The sequence below is a fragment of the Gossypium hirsutum genome, chromosome A09 (genome assembly GCF_007990345.1).
Source record: "Gossypium hirsutum isolate 1008001.06 chromosome A09, Gossypium_hirsutum_v2.1, whole genome shotgun sequence".
NCBI classification, from domain to species: Eukaryota; Viridiplantae; Streptophyta; class Magnoliopsida; order Malvales; family Malvaceae; genus Gossypium; species Gossypium hirsutum.
In genome coordinates, this window is record NC_053432.1 from 77,696,091 (window position 1) to 77,720,149 (window position 24,059).

Below are 24,059 nucleotides of genomic sequence, written 5' to 3' on the forward strand. Positions count from 1 at the left end.
AAAGATAATCATCTTCTATTCCAAATTTGGTAAAATTAAAACTTTTTTAATTTCATAAATTTATTTTGGTTAATACGAAAAGGAATTAAAAATGTTTTTTATGAATCGTATTTATTTAAAATTAGATATTATAATTGTGAGGTAAAATATTTTATCTTATCACAATCAACGCCCATTTAAAAACATTATAAATTGCTTAAATTCGAATATTTTTGGAGCTCACACAAAGAAAGACTTCAAATTTGAAAGGAATAAAGGCTTTTTTTAACTCATTAGTAACCTAAAATATAAATGATCCATTTTTATCTAAAAAGTCTTACTTTTTGTTAGTGCATACGATATTCTCCACAAAATTTGAGGATACAAATTTTATTTCAATTGAGTATAATTAAATAGAAATCTGAAAAATTAAAAGTAAAAAATTAGAAAGAGTACAAATAATATTAAAAGTAAAATAAAATAAAATTACGAAATAGCTCTTTTTCTTATTCCAAGAAACATTATGCATTAAAATGTGATCAGGTGTGTGAAAAAAATTCTACACCAAAGTGAATTGAATAAAAATTATTATTTTTTAGTTTATTTGATTTTTCGATTTAATTAATTTTTATGTTCGCTTTAATAAATTTATTCGTCGTTTTTTATTTGACATTTTAAACTGAATATACTGATTAAATCATAACCTATTCACATACTTAAACCAAAATTTAAATCTTAAATTCAAATACTCATTTAAAACTTAATACTTTTAAAAACTTAAATTGATAATTTTTTTTATGATATTCAATTTATTTTTTGTCATTTATTGCATGTTAGATTGTTGGTCATGTAAGAAAATAAATAATTTTCAAGTTTATTAAAAATTATTTGATTTAATTTTTAATATTTTTATAATGAACTTGAAGTAAAATTAAAATTAAAATTAAAAGTAATATGATATACTAAATTAATAAGTACGTCAATTAAAATAAATTCAATAAAAAAAAGTATAAAACCGAAAAATCAGACCAAAGGAAAAACTTTTTATTCGATGTATTCAATTTTGCTCCCTAAATATTTAATTTATTCATTTTTTAATAAAAATCAAATTAACTGAATCAAACACACACCCTAAAGGTAATTACTCTATTAATAACTTTTTATTGAAAAAATATAATAATTAAAAAAACTCAATTTTCCCTAATGCGATAATTTATTTTTTCTATTTGTTATTTTATGGACCAAATAAATTTGCGTTACTTCAGCAAGTAAACAGAAGCTCAAAGCCCAAAAACCCTTGTAAGTTGTAACAGTGACCATCGGTCTTCCCTCGTTGTCACTCCGGGGCTCAAAAACAAAACAAAGGGTCAATAGGCTGTTGCCTGTAGCTGCTGGCAATGGCATCAAATGTGAGAGCAAATATGGGTATCCTTTCCAAAGCCCTAACGAGACTCCGCCCCACTGGGGCCTTGTATTCCCTTCCCAACCAATCCCTCCCCCCGCCAAAGCATTGGGTACCATCTTCTTCCTTCTCCACCGCTGCTGCTGTTGCTTCATCCCAATCTCTTCATGGTATTCTATCTTATCAGGTTTTCTCTTCTTCTAGGGATTTTTAGAGAATATTTTCCATCTTCATTTGTTGATGTTTGGCAGATAAAGAGAAAGGATCAAAATGGTCAAGATGGTTTCTTTTCCTTCCTGGAGCTATCACTTTCGGCCTTGGAACTTGGCAGATTTTCAGAAGGCAAGACAAGGTCAACTATTTATTTTCCTTTCCTCCTCTTGCCTTTTCTGTTACTCTCTAAAAACTATGCATTAGTGTTTTCTTATTCGATCTTTATCATTGTTCATTGCCCTTTTCTTCAAGTATTACGCTTGAGTTTTCCCCAATCATTCTTGGGTTTTTTTTCTTCTTCCAAGTCAAAGTAAATTTAACATTTACTGTTTTTCCAGTGAATTTGAATTGTTGTAGAAGTAGATCAAATATAATACTCTTGTTGTTAGTAATTTTCGTTTATCAATTTGAAATTGCTTCTTTGAAGAAACAGGGTTCAAACCAAAGAAAATGGTTCTGATTTCTAGTGAGAAAAAGGGATTTTCAAGCTGGTTCTAAATTAGAAAAGATTGATTATCATTTCACTATTTAATTGAATAAGTTGGCCGAATAGAATTAAATTTAGAGGTGTGTTCTAATAGGATATGTCTTGGTGTTGGCCTATGGTATGATTTTAGGTTTTATGCAAATCAGGTACCAACATTACCTAGACTTTTTCAAGTTCCTATGTCCAACTTCTTGTTTGACACATATTTGGACATGGGTATGGTCGTATAGGGTTTCATTCTATAAATATATGGAAAAACTTCTATTTGTTTCAGATACATTTTTGCATCTGACTCACCTCAAGTCCAGCTATCATAGTCAAGCATGAGGCAATAGTGCTCCATAGTGGTGTTTTCTTTTTTCTTTTTAATAGAAATATGCTGCTAGAGATGCTCTAAATTACATTTATACTTGAAATTTGGTAGATTAAGACTTGTATCTTTTTCTTATGGTGTACAGATGCAGTTAAATAATTAGGGCTGTAAATCAAGTTAGAAAGAAGATGGAACTCTAGAAAATATAAATTTAAAAAGAAACCTCTAGTTTCTTTATTTTAATTCAAGGAAAATAATAAGGATTATTATTTGGTGCACTGCCAGTGGAAAAAAAAAAGTCCATAAGCACGGTTTGATGAAATCTAAAAAAATGGACATATGTAATCATCTTAACCCTGCTTGTGGAATTTTTTATTTCCATTGGCGGTGTACCTAATAATAACCCTAATAATAATGGCTATAAAGCCTACAACTTATTTATATAGGCTTTCTTTCTTGCAAGTAAAGTTACCAGGCTTTCTTGCAAAAAAAGTTTTATTCTAGCCCTATATTTAAACCCTAAAGATACTTGATAATCCTAGCCATCCATAAAATATCTAATACGCAATAAATAAAACTGAAATAATAAAATATTATAAAATTAATAACATAAAAAGCTCCTGCATCAAAAGTTCAAACTATAGATAAACCATTTGAATGAATAAAATAGTCTGAGAAAACTAATGCACAAATGAATGATATATAATTTGGCATACATATATTATTTCACTAATCTTCTTTATCATAAACCATATACTTTGTAAGCATAGTCACCTGTCATTTTCAATGGACCATGGCACTTAAGCCCTGTGCTTTCAGGTTTATGCATCGCTGCAAGAGTTAATAGAAAGCCTTTTCCTTAACTTGTGCCTAACTATACCAATGTGTCTGCTTTTTAGAAACATGCGCATTCAACTTGCTGCACGTGTTGTTCCCATCTATTCTCTTGCTTGTATCCTTCAGGAATTTATTTTTCCATTTTTTAATTTTGTTTTCAGAAGTGCATTCTTACATTTTGTTCATTTTGCTTAATACAGATAGAGATGCTGGATTACAGACAGAAGAGGTTGCAAATGGAACCTTTGAAACTAAATGACATGCCTCCTTCAAGTGAAATATTGGACACTTTAGAGTTTAGGCGAGTCGTGTGCAAAGGAGTTTTTGATTATGAAAGATCAATCTACATTGGGCCTCGCTCTAGAAGCATTTCTGGAGTGACTGAAAATGGCTACTATGTCATTACACCCCTAATGCCCTTCCCTGACAATGCTGATAGGTTATTGAAATTACTTTTTTGTTCTATATCAAATGTCAAATTTCTCTTCATTTTTTTATTTTTCCAGTTATATCCTATTTCCTATACATCTTAGTATTAGTTTCCTCTACCTCTTCATCCCATCTCATCTTTAAGCATAGTTATGGGAGTTAGGACTTTGGAGGGAGTAGGGCATGCATAGGAATGGAGATGGTATGGTAGCAAGGACTTTCTTTGGCCAACCTATTACTACCATTTGCTAATTTTGGTAGTGGTCTTTAGCCCCAAAGTTCTTCCCCTCCCTCTTGTTTCCAAAGAATATGTGTTTCCAAACATTTGACTCTAGGTAAAACATGTAATCTGAACTTTTGAAGCTTCCAAATTTTTGTGTGGTAAGTATGTCCTGAAGAATCACATAATGGTACTTCTGATGTTGCTTTATTCATTAGGATTATTTCAAGTATTTATGGCTGAACCTCTCAACTAAAGCTATTGCCTCTGGTCAAGCTTTTCAGTTTCACTAGTGGGTTTTAAGGGATTTAGGTTCTTCTATTTTTTGTCATTTTACTCACCACACTCTCAACCCCCCCCCCCCCCGGCCGGGGAAAAAAGTGAAGTCTATGAAGTGTTGGTTTGACTGCTTTGCTCTAGGCTTTTGTCACAAAATAGTGAGCTAAGCTGCAAGATTCTAGCCTACCTTTATGATATGTGGTAATTTCCCTTTGCAGTCACCTTTGAAGGTTAATTGTTATTTGTTGCAGGACTTAATGTTCCTTTTTGGTGCATGGGGTTGCTTGCTATGTTTCCATTCAACTAATTTGAATGTACTTTTCAGTGTGCAGTCTCCAGTTCTTGTAAATAGAGGATGGGTCCCACGCAGCTGGAGAGACAAATCTTTTGAAGTTTCACAAGACAGAGAGAAATCTTCAAGTACAGATGTTGTTCCTGTCCAACAGAATGAACGAAGCTGGTGGGGAATGTTTCAATCTAAGAAGCAAAAAGCTGTTGAGGTTGTCTCTTGTCATCTCTTGAATCCTTTGCTGATGCCAATGACATATATTTTAGGAGAAAAGGTCTAAAACTTTTTGGAACTTACAGGCTCAAGCCCCTGCTATTACTTATGTGGAAGTTATTGGAGTTGTCCGGGGGAGTGAGAAACCAAGTGTATTTGTTCCACCAAATGATCCAAATTCGGGACAGTGGTTTTATGTTGATGTTCCTGCAATTGCTGTTGCTTGTGGGCTTCCAAAGGATACTCTTTTAATTGAGGACATCAATGAAAATGTTAATCCAAGCAACCCTTACCCTGTTCCAAAGGATATCAATGCCTTGATTCGCAGTTCAGTAATGCCTCAAGATCATCTAAATTATACATTGACATGGTATGAGTCCTATTTTGTGATCCAAAATATTTTGTCTGTGCAGATATAGTTCATTTGTTAAAGATATTTGAGGATATTTTATATTATTTTGCATGCTCCCCCTCTTCTTCCAGGGTTATTTTGGGGTTGTTTTGTTAGGGAAGCATCCTGAGGTGAAATAAAAGTATGAAGTTGCTGCAAATTTGTAAATTTTATTCTATTTGTGAGCACATAATTTGATAACTCTTTACTATCTTCTAAAATTCTACATCTTAGTATGATTATCATGATGGGGTATTTTTAGCTGTTTTGTTGCATCCAAGTTCTGTCTTGAATGACTACAAGCTTTTTATTTTTTATTTTATAACACTGTGTCTGGTACCTTTCAGCTGAGCCTGATGATAATATAGAAAAACAATCTAGTGCAAAACAAAATTCTGCATTTGGATGGCTAAGTAGTCTTAAAAAATTCTATGAAAGAAAAAAAAATTATCTGCTTACGGATTAATAATCTTGTTATCCTCCTTCAGAAAAATATCTTGTTATCTGAGTAGGATCTGAATATCTCAGGGAAGTGTCAGAATTATTTTCTTGAATAACTTGGCAGATAAAAATCTTGTAGAAATAAGCATAGGTTAGTTGCATTAGGGTTGAGAATCAGTGTTATGCCTCACGGATTTTCAAAATTTTTTCCTTCGAAATTAGAAAAACTTAATTAAAGCTTAACTGATTGTATATAATAAAATCTTTTGTGGTCAAGATTCTGCATAGCAGGAATCTGTAACTTTAGCAAAAAGTAAAGTTCTCTTCAATAAAATATCTTAAGATGGGACATAATGAGTCATGTATCTGTAGAGACATGTTTAGGGATGCAAGATGGATTGTGATAAGGAAGCATGCATGTGTTAATATTAATTAGATTTCTGTTTGCCTCTGTTGCTACACCTTTTATTTTGAGAACATTCTTGCTATTTCTGGCATTTTCTGAATTAGATCATGGTGTCACCTCAGCAGGTTGTTAGTGAAAAGACAACAATACAACAGATTTATCTCAACTTCAAAGCTAATTGTTTTAACTCCTATCATATCTCTTACCTGGTATCCATTTCATTTTTCTGCAGGTACTCTTTGTCCGCTGCTGTTACATTTATGGCTTTCAAGAGGCTCAAGCCAAAAAACAGTAGGAGATAGCAAGCATTACTCTAAAAGGTATAATTTATTCCTATGATTTTTGTTCTGATGTGCATTCAAGCATATTGATTGTAACATATTCTTAACCCTAAGTACATATTGCAAAAAGAAATTGTTTATTTGGTGGCACCTATGTTACCTGGACTCAGGTATAAGCATTGGATATGAGTACGTGTCCCAAATTGGTATGTTCAATGTTTTCCAAGTTTTTCTTCTGTTTGGAGAGTCCTTGGGAAGTTATATCCCCTCGCCCACGTCGCATACATTTACTTCAAGCAAAATGAAAAGTTTAATGCGTGGCACTGTTTTTAGTCTCTTTGCCCTGATTTGATGGTACTATTTGTTGCTTCATTTTGGAATTATTTGTTGGATTATGTTTTCTTCTGGCAGCCTGTTATTGTTATGGTATTATACTTTCCCTTTTTCATCCTTTATCAGTTCAAAATTTTGATATGCAATAACATGAAGAACTCATTGGCCTCAAGTCCTATTATTAGAATGAGAAAATATATTTGCTGGATTGTACATTTCTTCATTGTCGCTCCATTTGTAGAACCATGACACATTTTTTAAAAATCTTTTTGTGGATCTTCTTAATATTTAGCTCGTTTTGCCACTGCCTTGTGTATGTTAATAATTTTCCAAAAGTGCAATTTTGGACAGTGAGCCTTCTTATATTATAATCTCTGTTCAAACACTCATTATTCCTTTCTCGAGGAGTCAATTTTAAATACTATGCCATTATGCATGTTCTGAATTCTCTACTGATTAGTAATTAATAACATCTGAAGAAATTCAACTTTAAAAATATTGGTGTGCTAAATTATATCTAAACATAAAAGCACCAAAAGTGCATGTAAACCTAATAATACCAATAATCACATTTTAGCATACCTACATTAGACATTGAAAGTATAATAAGCTTTATTTGCAATAACGAAAGTAATCGCATTGTCATGTTCAAATTAGAGAAAAAGAACTATAATATTATAAGCTTAAGGAAAATTAGATTGGCGTTATGTTTTGCAGGTGAAGAATGATAGTAAACCTTGTTCATGTAACTACATTTTTCTGTTTTCCAACTTATTTAATAGTATGAACTGCTGATTGGTAGATGATTTAAGTAGAAATATGAATTATATCTTCTCTTTGTACTTTTTATTTTTCCTCTCTTTAAAGAATAAATTGCATCTTTTCATTTTGTAACTAGGTTTGCATTGAAGACCTTGGACAAGCAAACAAGCATGGAATCTTTGAGAGACACTGCTGAAAAGGCTATTCCAATTGCACCACCAGGCTTTTGATCTATGGAAAGAAACAGATGAGTGTTTTGGCTTTAAATTTAAAAGAAGGGGGAAAAACCCTTGTTGTGCACTTTAAGTTTGATATTTTTCAAGTCTAGCAAACAAAGAAAAATGAAAGGGGAAAAAATAAGAGGAAGAGGGATGATTGATTTGTGAGGGGATGGAACTTACGGGTTTTCATCTACTGTGTTTAGTTAGGATTCTCTACCATTGAGAATGTGTTGTTTATAACATAAATGGGGAACTTAGTGGATCCCGTACGTATATTCATTAAGCTGTAGGTTATTTTTGGCTTTTGTTTCTTTTTCATTTTAGTCGATTACCAGACTGAATGCAAAGATAAATGTACATCCATTCATCCATCCGTCCTTACTTTAGATTCAATTACATTGTAAGGGTGTATGACTCTTACATTAGTCATACATGGTTACATTTACAGTGGCTATAGAAGGAACATCATTGCATGGCGATATACAATTATACATATTATCCAACCTGTCAAAATTCAATAATGGATATTAAAATGTAAAGAGCTTCAATTAACCTGCTCCCCACTTGCTTGCCGTTGCTTCTCTTCTTCAACTTGTTCAAGCAATGCCTCCAGCTCTGCTTCTGTCAAACCTTCTAGCCGTTTCTGTAAAAAACAAAGAAAAGTTCTTTCAACTTTGTTACATGCATTGCTTGCTGATCGATATTCAACCAGTAAGTGATGCCTATCATCTCTTTTTTTTTTCTTTTCTTTTTTCATCGTCTTCCAACAACCTCAACTATCTTATAGGCTAGCCACAGATGTTGACAAACCCTAACCAGTAGAGCACCAATTTGGAAGATAATACCAAATAGTTGAAAGGAGAAAAGTATAGAAATAAAAACCTCCATGACTTTGACTTCATAGTCACGTAATTGTTGAGCGTACGTCATTTCCTTGTTTGAGACTCTAAAGATGTACGTCGAAATCCATCCCACTGTGAGGCCCAAAACCATTACCAATTGAACTACATTTCCTGCTTGTAAAGGATCAACTCCCACAAACTGCAAAACCATCGTCACGGGGTCATGGTGAATCTTACAGAAAGAAATTGCTCAATAAACCATCTTAATGCATGGTTAAAAGAGAATGCAAAAACAGCAAATGTCTAATTTTGTTGTGGAACTGGAACACGCAATTATGGCTATTCCAAGAATAAAAACAAGCATGCATGTAAAGGCAAAAAGGGCATAAGCAGAGAGCAAAAAAAAAAAGAAAAAATCACAAGTGAACCTAGATACCTCCAATCCACTTTTCAACCCAACTCCGGCAACAGTGACTCCAAGGCCAATCAATAGAACATCCTTCCTTGTGTATCCAAAAGGTGTCTGCCCAAGAACAAGCAAGATATGATTTCAGTATTCCAAGTCAACAAGATCAACTCATGGTGAAAGTTGAGCAGGTACTTACAGAACTGCAAATTAGATTCTATAAGAATATGTATGTAAGGAGAGTGAGCATTCCTCTTCTTTAAATTAGGTCATCAGGGTTTCAGATTTTTTTACTATTATTCGGAGAGCTTCTTCCCTCTTTTAACTAAGGGTTAATTGTTTCAACAAACCAGATCCAATACAATTTCTTTTAGCTACCAGCATTTTGTCCGGCATTTGTAGATCTAAAATTAGATGATACAACTTATGTTTCTAATCTATATGCATATTATAAAACCCTTTCTCTTTGCTTGAGAAAGAAGCTAGAGATAAATTATACATGCATAATACAGAAAAAAGATATATATATATATAAAGCTCATTTATCAGCAGTATGAAGTTCATGCCTTAGTTTGATCTTTACTGTCACTGGAGTTTGTGGACCCGCTACACCTGGGAGCAAAGGAGACCAGTTTCTTTGACCTTGTGTTGTTCAACTCATTTTGCAGAAAGAGAGAAGCTTCTTTTCTATGCAAGATCTGAGGGTCTGCAGTACCTAAGCAATTTGGGTGGAATGAACCACAATCAAATAAAGCAATATAAGGTGTTCGTTATTTATACCAAGGAAAGAAATTTAATTTATATCAGGCCCTTCCATTAACATTAAAAAGGAGTCCAGAAGATAACGGGAACTTCTTATGGTCCTCAAAAGTGATCACCAGAAAAATGCTTCCCTATTTTTTTAACTAATGTTTCATATAGAAAAGAAAAATAGAAAGAAGAACAAATTATGAACCATGTAAAGCTAAGTCTTCTTCAAGTCATCAAAGTACTGGCCAAGAAAAAACCATATTGGTAAAACTGCAATTGCAATAAGATGCTTGGGTCAAATAAGTTCAGGTAGAAACTTTATTTTAATCATATACATGCATATATATATATACATGCATGCACATGTATAACTATTGAAAAGTTTAACTCATGAATGGGGCTTCTCAATAACATAAATCCATTAACTTTACAAAGGGAATTAAAAAGAAAGACATAAAGAAGGATCAATCTGGGACATGCACAGTAAACATAATGGGAGAACAAATACTTCAGTATTGGGGTCTCACAGTTTCAGGAATAACAGTTGATTTTTTAGCAAATATCCATCAACCGATAACAAGCATTAAATCAGCCAAAACTACTAATAGCCATGCTAATGTTGCCATAAATATTTCCCTTCCAGACAAGTTTTGAGTTATTTATCAAAATTAACACTCTCCAGTAAGGCTTCAAATCAAGAGTTAAATGAAATATGTTTGAAAGACATTGTACCAGATCAAATCATTAATATATGTCAGATTTCAGTTTCCTAATTAAGGAATATTTGAGTGTATCAAATAGGATTCTGTAAATATTTTCTCCCTAACTTTAAGGCTGTTTTTAGGTACAGCATCCCTAGAATTAGTCTGTTTCCTAGTGTGAAGTTTCCTAAGTTAGGCTCATTATGTGTATAAATATTTATGTAATTTCTTGTGAAAAATATAATCAAAATAGCCTGTTTTTAACATGGTATCAGAGCTTTTTTAGCCCGATATTTGGGATTTTTTTTCTTTGTCTGGCGATTTTTTTTCCTGACTCCCAACTAGCCCTCAAGCTTGTAGAATTTGTTCAAACGAAACATGACTGAAACTGTCAAGATCAGTAACACTGGGGATGTCTCAGAAGTTTCTGTGAACAACTCAAACCCAACAAGTGAGTTTCAGAACATCCAAGTAGCCTACAGGCTAAATGGGAAAAATTACCTGAAGTGGTCTCAACTGGTTCGTACGTTCTTGAAAGGAGGAGGAAAGCTGAGTCACTCGGAACTGGACCTAAAGAAGGAGACCCTAAATTTGATGCTTGGGATGAACAAGACTCTATGGTAATGTCTTAGTTATGGAACTCTATGATGCCAGAAATCAGTGATACATGCATGTTTCTTAACACATCCAAAGAAATATGGGAAGCTGTGAAGCAAACTTATTCTAAAGTTCGAGATGCTGCTCAAATCTATGAAATCAAGACTAAGATTTCATCCACCAAGCAAGGAAGTCGATCAATCACAGAGTATTCCAATCTGTTGCAAAGTTTATGGCAAGAGATGGATCATTACCAGTGCATTCAGATGAAGTTCAGTGAAGATGCAGCACTCCTGAAAAGGTTCGTTGAAAAGGATCGAATTTATGATTTTCTTGCTAGACTAAATGTTGAGTTTAATGTAGTAAGAGTTCAAATACTTGGAAAAGAGGAACTACCATCACTAAATGAGACAATTGCAATTGTTCGTGCTAAGGAAGGAAGAAGAGGAGTTATGGTTGAGAACAGTCAAGTGGATAGTTCAGCCTTGGTTACAAAAGCTGTAAGTGAGAAGAGATTTGGCCCGGAGCAGCCAACTAGTGAAGATAATAGACAGACAGAATGTACAAAGCCTATTAACAGGGATTCCGTATGGTGCACCTACTGTAAAAAGGCCCGTCACACTAAAGAAAGATGCTGGAAACTCCATGGGAAGCCACAGACAACAAACAAAAATTTTTCAGAAAAAGGTGGACAACCAAAGGGACAAGGGTGAGCAAATACAGCAAGACAACTGGATGGAAAAAATAATTCTCAGGAATCACCTGTTGAATTCAATAAAGAAGAAATTGAGAAGTTAAAAAATTTGCTGGGATTATTGGAAAAATCTTCTTCAACAGGTACTTGTAGTTTGGCTTTTTCAGGTATATCCTCTTTTCAAGATTCTAAAGTCTCGGATACAGATACCAAAAGTTCTTGGGTCATTGACTCAGGAGCTAGAGACCACATGACCCACTCCTCACAAAAATTTGTTTCATATACACCTTGTCCTAGTAGTAGAAAAATAACAGTAGCTGATAATTCTGTGATCACAGTGGCTGGTCAAGGTGATATTGTTATAAACAAAACCCTTACTCTTAAAAATGTCCTTCATGTTCCAAAACTATTTACCAATCTTTTATCCATTCAAAGAATTACCAAAGACTCTAACTGTAAAGTGCTTTTCTATCACAATCGATATCTTTTTCAAGAACAAAATACGAGGATGATTGGACATGCTAAGGAAGTAAATGGCCTATACTATCTTGAAGAATCCAGTGAAGAAGTTAGTGCTTTGAATTCCTCACATTTATCTTTCATATCCAAATCTATTAAAACCAATAAAGACCAATTTTGGCTCTATCACCTTCACTTTGGTCATCCATTGTTTAGAGTCTTTAAAATTATGTTTCCTTCATTGTTTAAAGGATTAACTGTTGAAAAATTTCATTGTGATATCTGTGAACTTGCAAAACATAAACGTACCTCTTTTCCAGTAAGCAATAAAAGAACATCCACTCCTTTTACTTTTATTCAAGTGATGTTTGGGGGCCATCCAATATTTCAATTATTTTTGGGGCTCGGTGGTTTGTATCCTTTATTGATAATTGTACTCGTGTGTCTTGGATATTTCTTTTAAAACAAAAATCTGATGTGAGGTTTGTCTTTCCAACCTTTTACAACATGATCAAAACACAATTTGGAGCTGAAATAAAAAGGTTTAGGTCAGACAATGCCAAGAATTATTTCAATCAATTTCCCTCAACATATTTCCAAGAAAGAGGCATTATACATAAGTCATCTTGTGTTAGTACACCCCAACAAAATGGTGTTGCCGAAAGAAAGAATGGTCACATTTTAGCTATTACAAGAGCCCTTTTGTTTCAAAAAAAATGTCCCTAAAAAATACTGGGGGGAGGCTGTTTTAACTGCTACTCATTTGATAAATAGATTGCCTACAAAGGTCCTTGAATCTCAAAGTCCTATGCAAGTTCTAGCAAAATTCTTTCCTAATTTCAATACTTCAAGTAACTTTACTCCCAAAATATTTGGCTGTGTTGCCTTTGTACATGTTCATTCTCAAAATAGAGGAAAATTTGATCCACGAGCTGTCAACTGTCTTTCTTGGTTATTCTTCCACTCAAAAAGGGTACAAATGCTATCATTCAGCCACAAATTTTTTTTTTGTAACAGCAGATGTTACTTTTGCAGAACAAGAAAATTTCTTCACTCGTCCTTATCTTCAGGGGGAGATCTTATTCACAGAAGATAAGGACAAAGAATTCTTTCTTCTTGACATTCCAGCTCCTGTCCAGCAACCAAACATTCACATTTCAGCTCCTGTCTAGCAACCAAACACTCCCATTCCAGCTCCTATCCAGCAACCAAACACTTCCACTCAGTTATTGCCTGCTAACCAACCTGCCCGACTTGAAACAATGGCTCCTATACAACCTGAAACAGAGCCTAATACACCCAAATCACTAAGAGGAATTCAAGACACTACTCGTCCTTTACTGGTTTACTCAAGGATGAAGGCACCAATGCAAGTTCAATCATCTTCTTTTCCTATATGACCTGAGGTAATTGCTGAACCTACTTTGAATTCTAATACTGCAAATTTAGAAGATTTTCCCATTGCTATTAGAAAGGGCACTAGAGCCTGTACAAAACATCCCTTGTACCTATTCATGTCTTACAAAAACTTGTCCCATAACCACAAAGCCTTTCTTACTAGCCTAAATTCTATCTCCATTCCCAAAACTGTATTCGAGGCATGAGAAGATGAGAATTGGAAAAATGCCATGAAAGTTGAAATGGAAACTCTTGAAAAAAATAAGACATGAGACTTAGTGAAATTACCGAGAGGAAATAAACCAGTGAGATATCGCTGGCGTACACAGTGAAATATAAGTCAGATGGTTCTTTGGAGGGGTACAAAGCAAGATTGGTTACTAAAGGGTACACTCAAATGTATGGAATAGACTACCTTGAGACATTTGCCCCTGTAGCAAAGATGAACACTGTAAGAGTGTTGTTGTCACTAGCTGCCAACCGAGGCTGGAAATTACAGCAATTTGACATAAAAAATGCCTTTTTACACGGTGATCTTGAGGAGGAAGTCTATATGGATGTTCCTCCAGGATTCGGTCTAAATACAGGACAAGTAGTTTGCAGACTAAAAAAGGCTTTGTACGGACTAAAATAGTCCTCGAGGGCTTGGTTTGGAAGATTTACCAAAGTAATGCTCAAGTTGGGGTATAAACAGAGTCAAGGAGATCACACTCTGTTCGTAAAACACTCATCTTCAAGGGGAGTGACTGTTTTATTAGTCTATGTTGATGACATTATAGTGACTGGTGATGATCTAGAAGGAATGGAGAATTTAAAAAAATGCCTAGTAAAAGAATTAGAAGTCAAAGAGCTCAGTAAGTTCAAATATTTCCTTGGTATTGAAGTGGCACACTCTCGGGAAGGAATATTCATATCTCAGCAAAAATACATAGTTGATTTGTTGACAGAGACGGGCAAGTTGGGCTGTAAACCAGCAGAGACACCCATAAAGGTGAACCACAGACTTGGAAATGCACTAGAAGATGCAGCAGTTGATAAAAGGTCATATCAAAGACTTGTGGGGAAGCTCATTTACTTGTCTCATACCAGACCAGATATTGCCTATGCAGTAGGTGTTGTAAGTCAATTTATGCACAATCCCAAAGAATCACATCTTAGAGCTGTATATCAGATTCTACAGTACTTAAAGGGCACGCCAGGCAAAGGAATCTTATTTAAAAAAGGGGAGAATTTAACCCTTGAAGCCTATACTGATGCAGATTATGTAGGATCTATGGTTGATAGAAGATCAACCTCGAGCTATTGCACTTTCCTAGGAGGCAACCTTGTGACTTGGAGGAGTAAAAAACAAAATGTTGTGGCTAGATCTAATGCAGAAGCTGAATTTAAGGCGATGGCTCTTGGAGTTTGTGAGTTGTTATGGCTAAAAATTATTTTGGAAGATTAGAAGATCAAGTGGGAAGGTCCAATGAAGTTGTATTGCGATAATAAGTCTGCTATCAATATTGCACATAATCCAGTTCAACATGATCGAACGAAGCACGTTGAGGTTGACAGACATTTTATAAAGGAAAAACTGGACAGTGGCTTAATTTGCACTCCATTTGTGTCCAGTGATGGACAACTAGCAGACATACTTACCAAAGGATTGTCTGGGAAGTTGTTTCAGAAATTAGTAAGCAAGCTAAGAACGGATGATATCCACTTCCCAGCTTGAGGGGAGCGTCAAATTTCAGTTTCCTAATTAAGGAATATTTGAGTGTATCAAATAGAATTCTGTAAATATTTTATCCCTAACTTTAAGGCTATTTTTAAGTACAGCATCCCTAGAATTAGTCTGTTTCCTAGTGTGAAGTTTCTTAAGTTAGGCTCACTATGTGTATAAATATTTATGTAATTTCTTGTGAAAAATATAATCAAAGTAGCCTGTTTTTAACAATATAGGTAACAAGGCCTACCTTGAAGATGAGGCCAGAAAGAAATTCTAATTGATCCGGGGCAGCATATTAGGTCCACAAAAACCAATAAAACATAAAGACATCAGGAGAAACATAAAAATAACTGCGAAACGAACAACAAAGGCTTTGGTATCATGTTAAGCTTACATACCAAACCCATATTTACTTTGTTAGCTTAACCCATATTTCCCTTCTTCATTTTAACTCTACCAAGCAAAAGATAGACATTTTCTTTCAAATTTTTCTATCTTTCCTACCAATCACACCAATAAAAAGGAAAAACATGTTCTCTATCTTTGCGCTTTCCTCCTCTTCCATTTTTCTTTTCAGCAAGCCAAGCCTAAAGGTATTTGTGCTTATGAGAATGAAAAAATGGAAGGATGATATGAGGAAGATGGAAAACTGAAAAAAAAAATTGCATTTTGAGTATGTTTGGTAGGAAAGAAAATAAGAAATTCAATTACTTTCTATCTTAATGTAGAAAAACAAATCATTCCAAATTGAAACAATTGGGGAGAAAATAATAGAAATGTGAGCAAAGTGTGCATATTTATAAGATTATCCATCATTTTTTAAATTTAATCTTTTTATTTAATTTGCAAAGGGTGTAATGATATAATAATTTAATTTTCGTTTTTCTTTCAACTCTACAAGTAATGGATGGAAAATAATTACGGTTTCTTTCTTCTTCTTCTTTCTAATTTTTCTTACAAAGCACACTAATGGAAAGAGCAAAAATATTTTTTCCCTCTTTTTTCACTTTTCTCCAATTTTTCATATTTCAAATTTTCATTCCACCATACCAAATCAAGCCTAAGAGATTCTATAAGCAAAACAAATGATTTAGCATATCATTAACTAACAGGACTGCAATTCACCACTCTCAAACTTAATCAATACCTACAATTTCAGATGCTTTGTGGCAAATCCCAAACAATTAATTGAAATCAACAATTTATAACAGTCCAACAAAGTATTTACTGCTGGCAATAGAATAAAACATTGTTCGAATTTCAGCAGAAGAACTTACACAAAGCAAAACATGCATAGGGGAGCATAGGGGAAGCAAAGGAACTTACCCCGTATGAAAGAAGCAGTAGTTGATTTAGTTGAAGGTAGCAATAAAGGAAAAGCCGAAATTCCCAGAAAAGGAATGGGCTTATTTGGATGTACATGCAGAAGAGAAGGCATCTCCACAGTAATTCTTTTTGTTTTCCTGAGGAAAAGAATAAAAAAAGAACAACAGTTCATGTATGGTAGTGGAAGTAAATCTCATTTTCAGGCTACAAAACATAAACTCTCATCTTTTTTCCATTTGCAGTTTCTAACAAAAATTATTTGTAATCGATTGATAATATAATTCAAAAACTAACAAAACATTGTTTAAATGCCAAAATTGGTTGGAACTGTTTCCAGGTTACAACCTATAGGATGTTGATTAGAGAGTTAACAAGCTTCAGGAGGTTTATCCTTCTTAATAAGTGCTGTAAAGATTATAGCAAATGCCCACCATCTCAAACAATGTTGACTAGTTTTTAAAAATAATTATCTTCCTGAATGTCATGAATATATTTAATATATTTATACTTCAGAAACTGATTTCATTGATGAACATTAAAAAAATAAAAATAAAAAACTTTCAGAGACGGAAGTACTGTTAATTTTCTGCTTGCATATCAAGAAAAAGAGAAAATATGGAAGAAAGGAAAATACCCAGATAGAAGACTAGTAAGCACCGAGGGGTTGAGTGAAAGGCGATGAGGCTCGCAACGTTGCAACTCTGGACTGCTATGGTTTTAGAGGGAAGAAGAGGATTGTGTGGCAGTACCTACCTAGTTTCTTGTGTGTTTAGATAAAGTGGTACAGTTTCGAAATTAATTACAAAAATAAGGTCAGATTTTGTAATTATGCTATGTATTTTCTTCAACTTAGGGAATTAGATTTTTCTTGATTTATTTTTATATTTTATAAAATTTTATTTTAAAAAAATCTAAAACTTTGAAATATTACAAAAAAAACTAAAAATTGTAACATAATTTATATATTTTTTAAATCTTATAAAAATTTAAATAATATATAAAATCTAAAAAACTATAAAAATTATAAAAATCTAAAATTATAAGGAAAAATCTAAAACTTTCTAAAAATACATAGAAATTTTTCTAAAAAAAAGAATGATATATTATTATTTGAAATTATAAAAAAATTCTAAACTCATTAAAACTGCACTTTTGGAATTAATTCAAGTGCATTTAAATTTGTATTCACGTAAATAAAAAAATACTTTTTAGAAAAATAAAAATATATATTTAATTTTTAAAAAGAATAATACATGTTAACTGTGTCAGCTAAGTAGCTAAAAAAAATACCAATTTAATTAACAATTTTTAAATTCAAATATCAACTAAATTAAAAAAAAAGTAATTAAATATCAACTTGAATTACTTCGTCAAATTTAGGGGCTAAAATGATATTAACCCGTACATCAACCACCAAAGGTTTATGCATGTTTACATGTTCATGCAATTTCACATTTCATTCTTCCCTTTAGCAACCTTTCTTTTAACAATAGTGGCAAAACTTACAACTTTCTTTTTCAAAACTAGAAATCCTTTTGTTATAAATGAACAGTATGATCCAATCAACTTTGTTGACTTGCTCTGAAACATGATGTATTTATATTTTTGAAACTGAAGAATGAAACTAGCGTAAGAGGGAGGGAGAAGAAGAGTTGCAGGCAGCCTGGGGAAAGCGCATGGTGGAGTGCCAAAGATGTCAACTCCAAGTAGGTGTGCTTTCATATTGACCAGCTGGTTGCAGATCTCAAACAAATCATATCAAAACAAAAACAAAGCCTAGTACATATAATCTCATCTTCCTGCCTTCCTTTGATGGGCCTCCATCCCTTTTTTTTCTTAATTAATTAAATAATAGTGTCAAATCTTATAATTCAACCGAAAAGTATAAGCTACAACAGTAAAATATGGAGAATGCAGATTCAACTTTGAATATTACATTCTTGATGGACATGAAAATTTTAGTTGGAGTAATATAAGATCCCTAAGATGAGAGGAAAAGGAAGGTCATGTTTCCAAACATGGGCTACTCTGAATCAGATTTCCTCTTGCCCACGAAAACGTGTAAAACCCCATTGGAACCACCTGCAACAAGTGTGCACTGGTCTTCATTGACTTGCCTCCAGCACACACTGCTGACGAAAGCATGCTGATGGTCGGAGCTATCTCTACCCACAGGCTCGAAGCCATGCACCCAAATGGGCTCACCCCACCTGGTATCATAAACGAACACCTGGTTATTTTCTGATCCGCATCCAAGCAACCCTCCATGCCTCCAAACTGACAACCCCACAAAGCTCCGACTGTTTACGTGCCCTTTGTATGTTCTAAGTAAACGAGAATCAACGATATTCCATAGTTTTAAACACCCGTCGGTTCCAGCGGAAACCAGTGTTTGGGCATTCAGAAATCTAACGTATGTTATGGTTTTCGTATGTCCATCGAAAATGTGTACGGGCTCCACCATTTTCCGTACATCATAGACGTAGGCCTTCTTGTCGGCGCATCCGGCGGCTATCAATGCATCTCCGAAGGGGTTGAACTCCACGCAACAAACCGAGCTGCGTGACTTCGTGGGCTGCACCTTAGCCACACTTCCCCCTCCTTCGCCGCAGCGTGGGTCCCACATTTGCATGGTGCCATCGTCCGAGCCAGATGCCCCGAGGAACGGATCCGAATGAGAATAGTCGACGCTCCAAACCCGCCTCCCACCATGCTCGTCACGTTCGAAGATTGGCAACTTCGTCTCTATATCATACTCCATGACCACACCGTCGTAGTCTCCGGAACCCAAGATGCGGCCTCCGGTCCCGGGTTTCCACCTAAGGCTACTAAGCTTAGCTGGGGTAAAGATGCAATTATCACACGCATTAGTATGGTCTAGAAACGCAATACTTTGGTGCTTACCTTGAGAATGGACAGTCTCTTCTTGAGGCCGCAACAAAGAATTCAAAGTGTAAATCCTAATCTTCCTTGCAATCCCTCCGGTTGCTAAGATGGTATTAGAAGGGTCGAATTCGATGACTCCAAGGGTGTCAGAGACGGTGGCGTTGGCGGTGGAGGAGACAACGGTGGCGAGTGAAAAATCCCACTCACAACGAGCGGCTGGTTGTTTTTCTTCTGCGGATAGTTTGGTTTCATGGCCTGGGACGGCGGGGGGATGGAATCCGGAGGAGAAATCGTTCATTGCCCATTCAAATGAAATGGAGATGGAGGCATATATGGGAGGGTTTTGGACCATCAAACCAATGAAAGGCTCCCATACACCCAACTCAACTAAAGCGCAATCAAATTGGTGTGTGGTGTGGATAACTATTGATATTTATTTTCGCTTATAATTTTAGCACACCCATAACCATTCTCATATTTTAATTCAATGCTCCCTCTTAATGTTCTTTTACAGTAATGCCATTGCTTAAATTATTATTCCAAAAATAATTAGGGTAAATGAGATGAATAGTCACCATTTCATCATTAAAAATTTTCGATTTAGTAACAAAGTTTTCAAAAATAACTAATAAAAGTCTGGCACGGTTTTTTTAATTAATTCTTCAATATTTATATAATTTTAATCCTCAAAAACTTTTTTAAAAAATCTGAAATTCTTTAAAAAAATGGTAAGCATTTAGTTATCTAAAAACTTTTTAAATTTATTTTAGTACTTTAACAAAAATAGATAGCGGTATTAAAAATATGAATTAATTAATAATATTATAAAAATAAGAGAATTAAATTATAAAATTAAATTATAAATTTTTACATAGTAAAAATAAAACAGTTATTGACCATTCACTTTTCTACAACAAAAGAAAAGGATCTCGTCATCATGTCAAGCTAAGGGTGGGTTTGGATGGACGATTGGGTGCGGTGCGGTGCGTTTAGCTTACTTTTTGTCTCACGCTACAGTATCGCTAGAGTATCTAATCTCATCGCCACCGCTGTTTTTACACTAACCGCAGGTAAACGCACCGCTCATCCAAACTTACTCTAAGAAAGAACGCACATTTTAATATAATATTTGGTATTTAAATTTCACTTTTTTTCTTAATTTAGTATCTAAATTCTTCTTATCTATTTGGTAACTGAAGATGACACTTTTTCTTTTTAATTTCTAACTTAAGTTTTTTTGGGGTTTAATTTACTATTTAAACTTATCAAATGTTATACAAATTACCCAAAATACTAATGGTGCTAGTTTTTTATGAGGGGTCAAAAATAACTAAAATATGACCGACGTATGGTAGATGACATGAAATCTAATGACATAAATGATTACATTATATTAATTTGAAGTTTTTTCTGTTCACTAATATACTCAAAATTTACTTTTCATTTGAATTGAGATTGCTTTAACTATTAATTTCAATAATGATTCAAGAGGAATCACAATCTTAAAACATGGCCTAGTTTTCATAAAGCCCTTAATTCCACAAAAATATTATTTGTATGAGAGGAAATTTGTGATTTCAACCATGCTTAATGAATGGATATTGAAGAAGAAAATAATAGTTTTAAAAAACTAAAATAGAAAAAAAGGATTATGTTAAATTAAGAAGACATAATGACTTATTTGGCCCTCCAACTTTATAAAAAAATTATTTTAGCCCTCTATTTAAATTTTCGCCTTTTTTAGCCATTAAACTTGTATATTTGTCAAACCACCCCAAATGAATGGAAAAGGTAACTTTTTTAACTTTGTTAACATGAAATACATGTGGATTGTCCTGTAGGTGACACTTCAGGATTTAATTAATTTTTTAAAATTTAAAATTTTCAAAAAATATTTTTTTAAAGTAAAAATCATTAAAATTATTAATAAATATTTTTAGATATTAAAAGAATAATTAATTATTGACATGTCATTTACGTGCATGTCATGTCAATAAAGTTAACAAATATTAACTTCTCCATCTATTGTGGGACGATTTGATAAAAAAAATTGCAAGTTCAAATGCTAAAAAAAGCGAAATTTTAAATGGATGGCTAAAATGACTTCTTTGTAAAGTTGAAGGGCCAAAAAAGTCATTATGCTAATTAAAAAATTAAATAAATTAAACTAAAAGTAATTGATCATTTAAGTTACAAAAAAGAAATTTCATGCTTTTTACCACATGTCAATGATACATCGGTTATTTTTGCTATCTCATAAAAAAAAAACATTGTTAGTATATTGGAGCAATTTGTTTAATGTTTGACAAGTTTAGTCATCAAATTAGGAAAATATGTCAAGTTTAGAAAACAAATTGGACTAAAAATAACTTAAGGACCAAATTAGAAGAAAATGTCAAATTTAGATATTAAATTAAAAAAACTTAAATACTAAATTTAAAAATATATCAATTTTAAATACTAAATGTTATATTAATCCTTTCTACTTCCGAACATCTCTGTTATAGAATATATAAACTAAACAATATTTTAATTAAAACATCTTGAATACGAATGCTTACATGCTGCACCACCTCCCGCTAATCGGTTGTTCTTACATTTGAGCTTAAGGACTACTCTTCAGTCCTTACTCCTTAGGCCTAAACCAGCAATTTTACCAAATTAAGAAGGAAGCCTTAAACAAGCAATTTCATTAAATTAAGAAGGGACCAAGGCTCCGTGCCTGTCCCTTCAGGCTCGTCTCTATCGATTATTTTAAGTGAGTTCTCTAAAATTAATTATTTATTAGTTTAAAATTTTTAAAATTTTATTTATTATTATTGTCTTCACTTTTCTACATTTTATTAATTATTTTTCACTCTTAGCCGACTTTAATGACTTTTATTTATGATGAAGAATAACTTAATAAAATATATTTTTAAATAATTTTATATTTTATTAACTATACAATTAAATTTTACATTCCAATCAAATAAATAAAAAAATTTAAAATAATATTATGGACACAAAACCACAATTTATTGTAAATAATTTTTTTAAAATAAAAATATCAATAGCCGAATTAAATCTAAACAATTATTGATGTGCAGTTTGAAAAACATCTCAGTTTTTCCCTGTTTTTATGGATATTTTATCGGTTGATTATGGTATTTTACAAGTTAAAAAAATACAACATTGAAATATTAATAACGATAAGGAAAAATACGACATTCTTTCATCAATTTGTAAATACAGTATAGGAGGGAAAGACATGGGAAGGGAGAATATTAAATGCGAATGAAGGGGGGACGTTGCCTCTTTTTATACCTCAAGTTTGTCTATGGTGTGGAGAAAGGCTTTGTTTTCCTTTATGTTTAAAATATTTTTCCAAATTAATTGTTTTAAAATTCGAAATTTCATGATTATTCTTTTTAATAATATCATATTCTCGAGAAATTATTTATGGGCCATTCTCACTACATGTCTCTTTTTTAATTATTCAATAATGTTTCAACAGTTTTTTTCCATGTTATCTATATATAATATTGGTAATCTTTTATTACTCAATTATAAATTTCAAACTCTAAACTTTAAAATCCAAGATTCATGGTTCATGTTTAGGGTTCCAGATTCTGGGTTTGACATTTCAAGTTTGGAGTTCAAGATTTTGAATTTAAAGTTTAAGGTTTAAGATAAAAAATTTATCAAAATTATATATCAATAATATAAAAAAGAATTATTAAAATGTTATAAAATAATCGAAAAAATTATAAATAATGTAGTAGAAAAGACCTATAAAATAATTTCTCAATGTTGAGAGTTTAGAATATAAGCTTTTTTAGAGTATCACATTTATGTAATAGGCATATGCTTGCTTTGCATCGCATTGCATGGTAGGGTGGTTCAACGGGGGTTCATTGCTTACGTGGATTAAGCTTGGCCTTTTAATTTGTCATCCCACCTCAACTTATTTTCGCATCTCTGCCTTAACTCCAACAACTACTCTAAAATATCATTCAACTGACTGACAATGTCAATTTCCCTTATTCCAATTTCCTATGGTCCTCCTCCTCTACCGCTTCTCAATCTCATACACTCCTTTCTTCTTCCTCTTAATTGCTATTTCCTTTTACTTTTAAATGCATAGCCACCTACGGGATTGTAGGTTTCCTTCTATGATTTTATTAATTTATCTTTATTAATGTATTAAAGTTGGGTGCATATAGAAGTTAGAATTGAGAAATTATTAAAAAATATTTTTCAATTTAAAAAAATAATAAATAGTATTATGAATGAGTTTTTTTTGTAATTTTATATTTTTATAAAAAAAATAATTTAAGCCTAGAAGTGAGCCTTTTATTTATGTTACATATTTTTTTATACATTTAATTTTACATATTTTTCACTATATCACGAGTCTATCATAATCTAATTCCTTTTAAATACTCAATTTAAGTATATTAAATTATTATATATAAATTCAAATTAGTTTATTTAAATTATATAATATTAAATATTAAATAAATAGTGAATCCAAGCTAATGGGTAGAGTCGAAAATTAAGTTGGGTAGCAATCCAAGTTGGTCCATGGATAGTCTAAACACACCCACTAACATATGGTCCAAAGATATAATAAATTATTAAGAGATGATACCTGTAAATTTTATAGACAATAAAATAAATATGAACGTCTAGTATGGGTGTAGAGCATGGAGCAAATGCGCTTTGGTATTGAGACACACAGACAAAACGTCGTCGCTATGCGTTAGTGTTGAGAAGGGTTGATGGAGTATTGAGTATATCTCATTCACTTT

The 24,059-nt window shown here is 32.9% G+C and overlaps 3 protein-coding genes across 5 annotated transcripts; 1 reads left to right on the forward strand and 2 right to left on the reverse strand.

Annotated features, from left to right (window-relative positions):
* Window positions 1–1,232: 1,232 nt before the first annotated feature.
* LOC107890858 (surfeit locus protein 1) lies at window positions 1,233–7,867 on the forward strand. Of its 2 annotated transcripts, XM_016815434.2 has the most exons (7): window positions 1,233–1,551; window positions 1,633–1,733; window positions 3,432–3,670; window positions 4,485–4,659; window positions 4,748–5,031; window positions 6,132–6,219; window positions 7,412–7,867. In XM_016815434.2, exons 1-6 carry the CDS (start codon window positions 1,377–1,379, stop codon window positions 6,199–6,201), a joined length of 1,044 nt encoding a protein of 347 aa, XP_016670923.2. In that variant the 5' UTR covers window positions 1,233–1,376; the 3' UTR covers window positions 6,202–6,219; window positions 7,412–7,867. The 2 variants fall into 2 exon arrangements, with proteins under 2 accessions (XP_016670923.2, XP_040932858.1); XM_041076924.1 differs by lacking the exon at window positions 1,233–1,551 and having other exon boundaries at window positions 1,638–1,723.
* On the reverse strand, window positions 7,834–17,231 carry LOC121203177 (uncharacterized). 2 transcript variants are annotated; one of them, XM_041076926.1, is made up of 6 exons: window positions 17,015–17,231; window positions 16,381–16,517; window positions 9,311–9,450; window positions 8,775–8,861; window positions 8,379–8,537; window positions 7,834–8,139 (listed from the first exon to the last, which is right to left on the reverse strand). In XM_041076926.1, exons 2-6 carry the CDS (start codon window positions 16,490–16,492, stop codon window positions 8,041–8,043), a joined length of 597 nt encoding a protein of 198 aa, XP_040932860.1. In that variant the 5' UTR covers window positions 16,493–16,517; window positions 17,015–17,231; the 3' UTR covers window positions 7,834–8,040. The 2 variants fall into 2 exon arrangements, with proteins under 2 accessions (XP_040932860.1, XP_040932859.1); XM_041076925.1 differs by having other exon boundaries at window positions 9,311–9,459; window positions 17,015–17,183.
* Window positions 17,232–18,166: 935 nt separating this feature from the next.
* On the reverse strand, window positions 18,167–19,713 carry LOC121206241 (WD repeat-containing protein RUP2). Its single transcript, XM_041076927.1, has one exon. The coding sequence runs from the start codon at window positions 19,616–19,618 to the stop codon at window positions 18,404–18,406; it is 1,215 nt and encodes a 404-aa protein (XP_040932861.1). The 5' UTR covers window positions 19,619–19,713; the 3' UTR covers window positions 18,167–18,403.
* Window positions 19,714–24,059: the final 4,346 nt, after the last annotated feature.

Bases quoted from the DNA above. Each gene is read 5' to 3' on its own strand.
- LOC107890858 (XM_016815434.2), top strand. From the start codon at position 1,377: ATGGCATCAAATGTGAGAGCAAATATGGGTATCCTTTCCAAAGCCCTA. The intron at 1,734-3,431 runs GTCAACTATTTA...TGCTTAATACAG, and splicing joins TTTTCAGAAGGCAAGACAAG to ATAGAGATGCTGGATTACAG. The intron at 3,671-4,484 runs GTTATTGAAATT...TGTACTTTTCAG, and splicing joins TTCCCTGACAATGCTGATAG to TGTGCAGTCTCCAGTTCTTG.
- LOC121203177 (XM_041076925.1), bottom strand. From the start codon at position 16,492: ATGCCTTCTCTTCTGCATGTACATCCAAATAAGCCCATTCCTTTTCTG. The intron at 9,460-16,380 runs GTAAGTTCCTTT...CAAATTGCTTAG, and splicing joins TACTGCTTCTTTCATACGGG to GTACTGCAGACCCTCAGATC. The intron at 8,862-9,310 runs GCATGAACTTCA...GTTCTTGGGCAG, and splicing joins ACAGTAAAGATCAAACTAAG to ACACCTTTTGGATACACAAG.
- LOC121206241 (XM_041076927.1), bottom strand. From the start codon at position 19,618: ATGGTCCAAAACCCTCCCATATATGCCTCCATCTCCATTTCATTTGAA.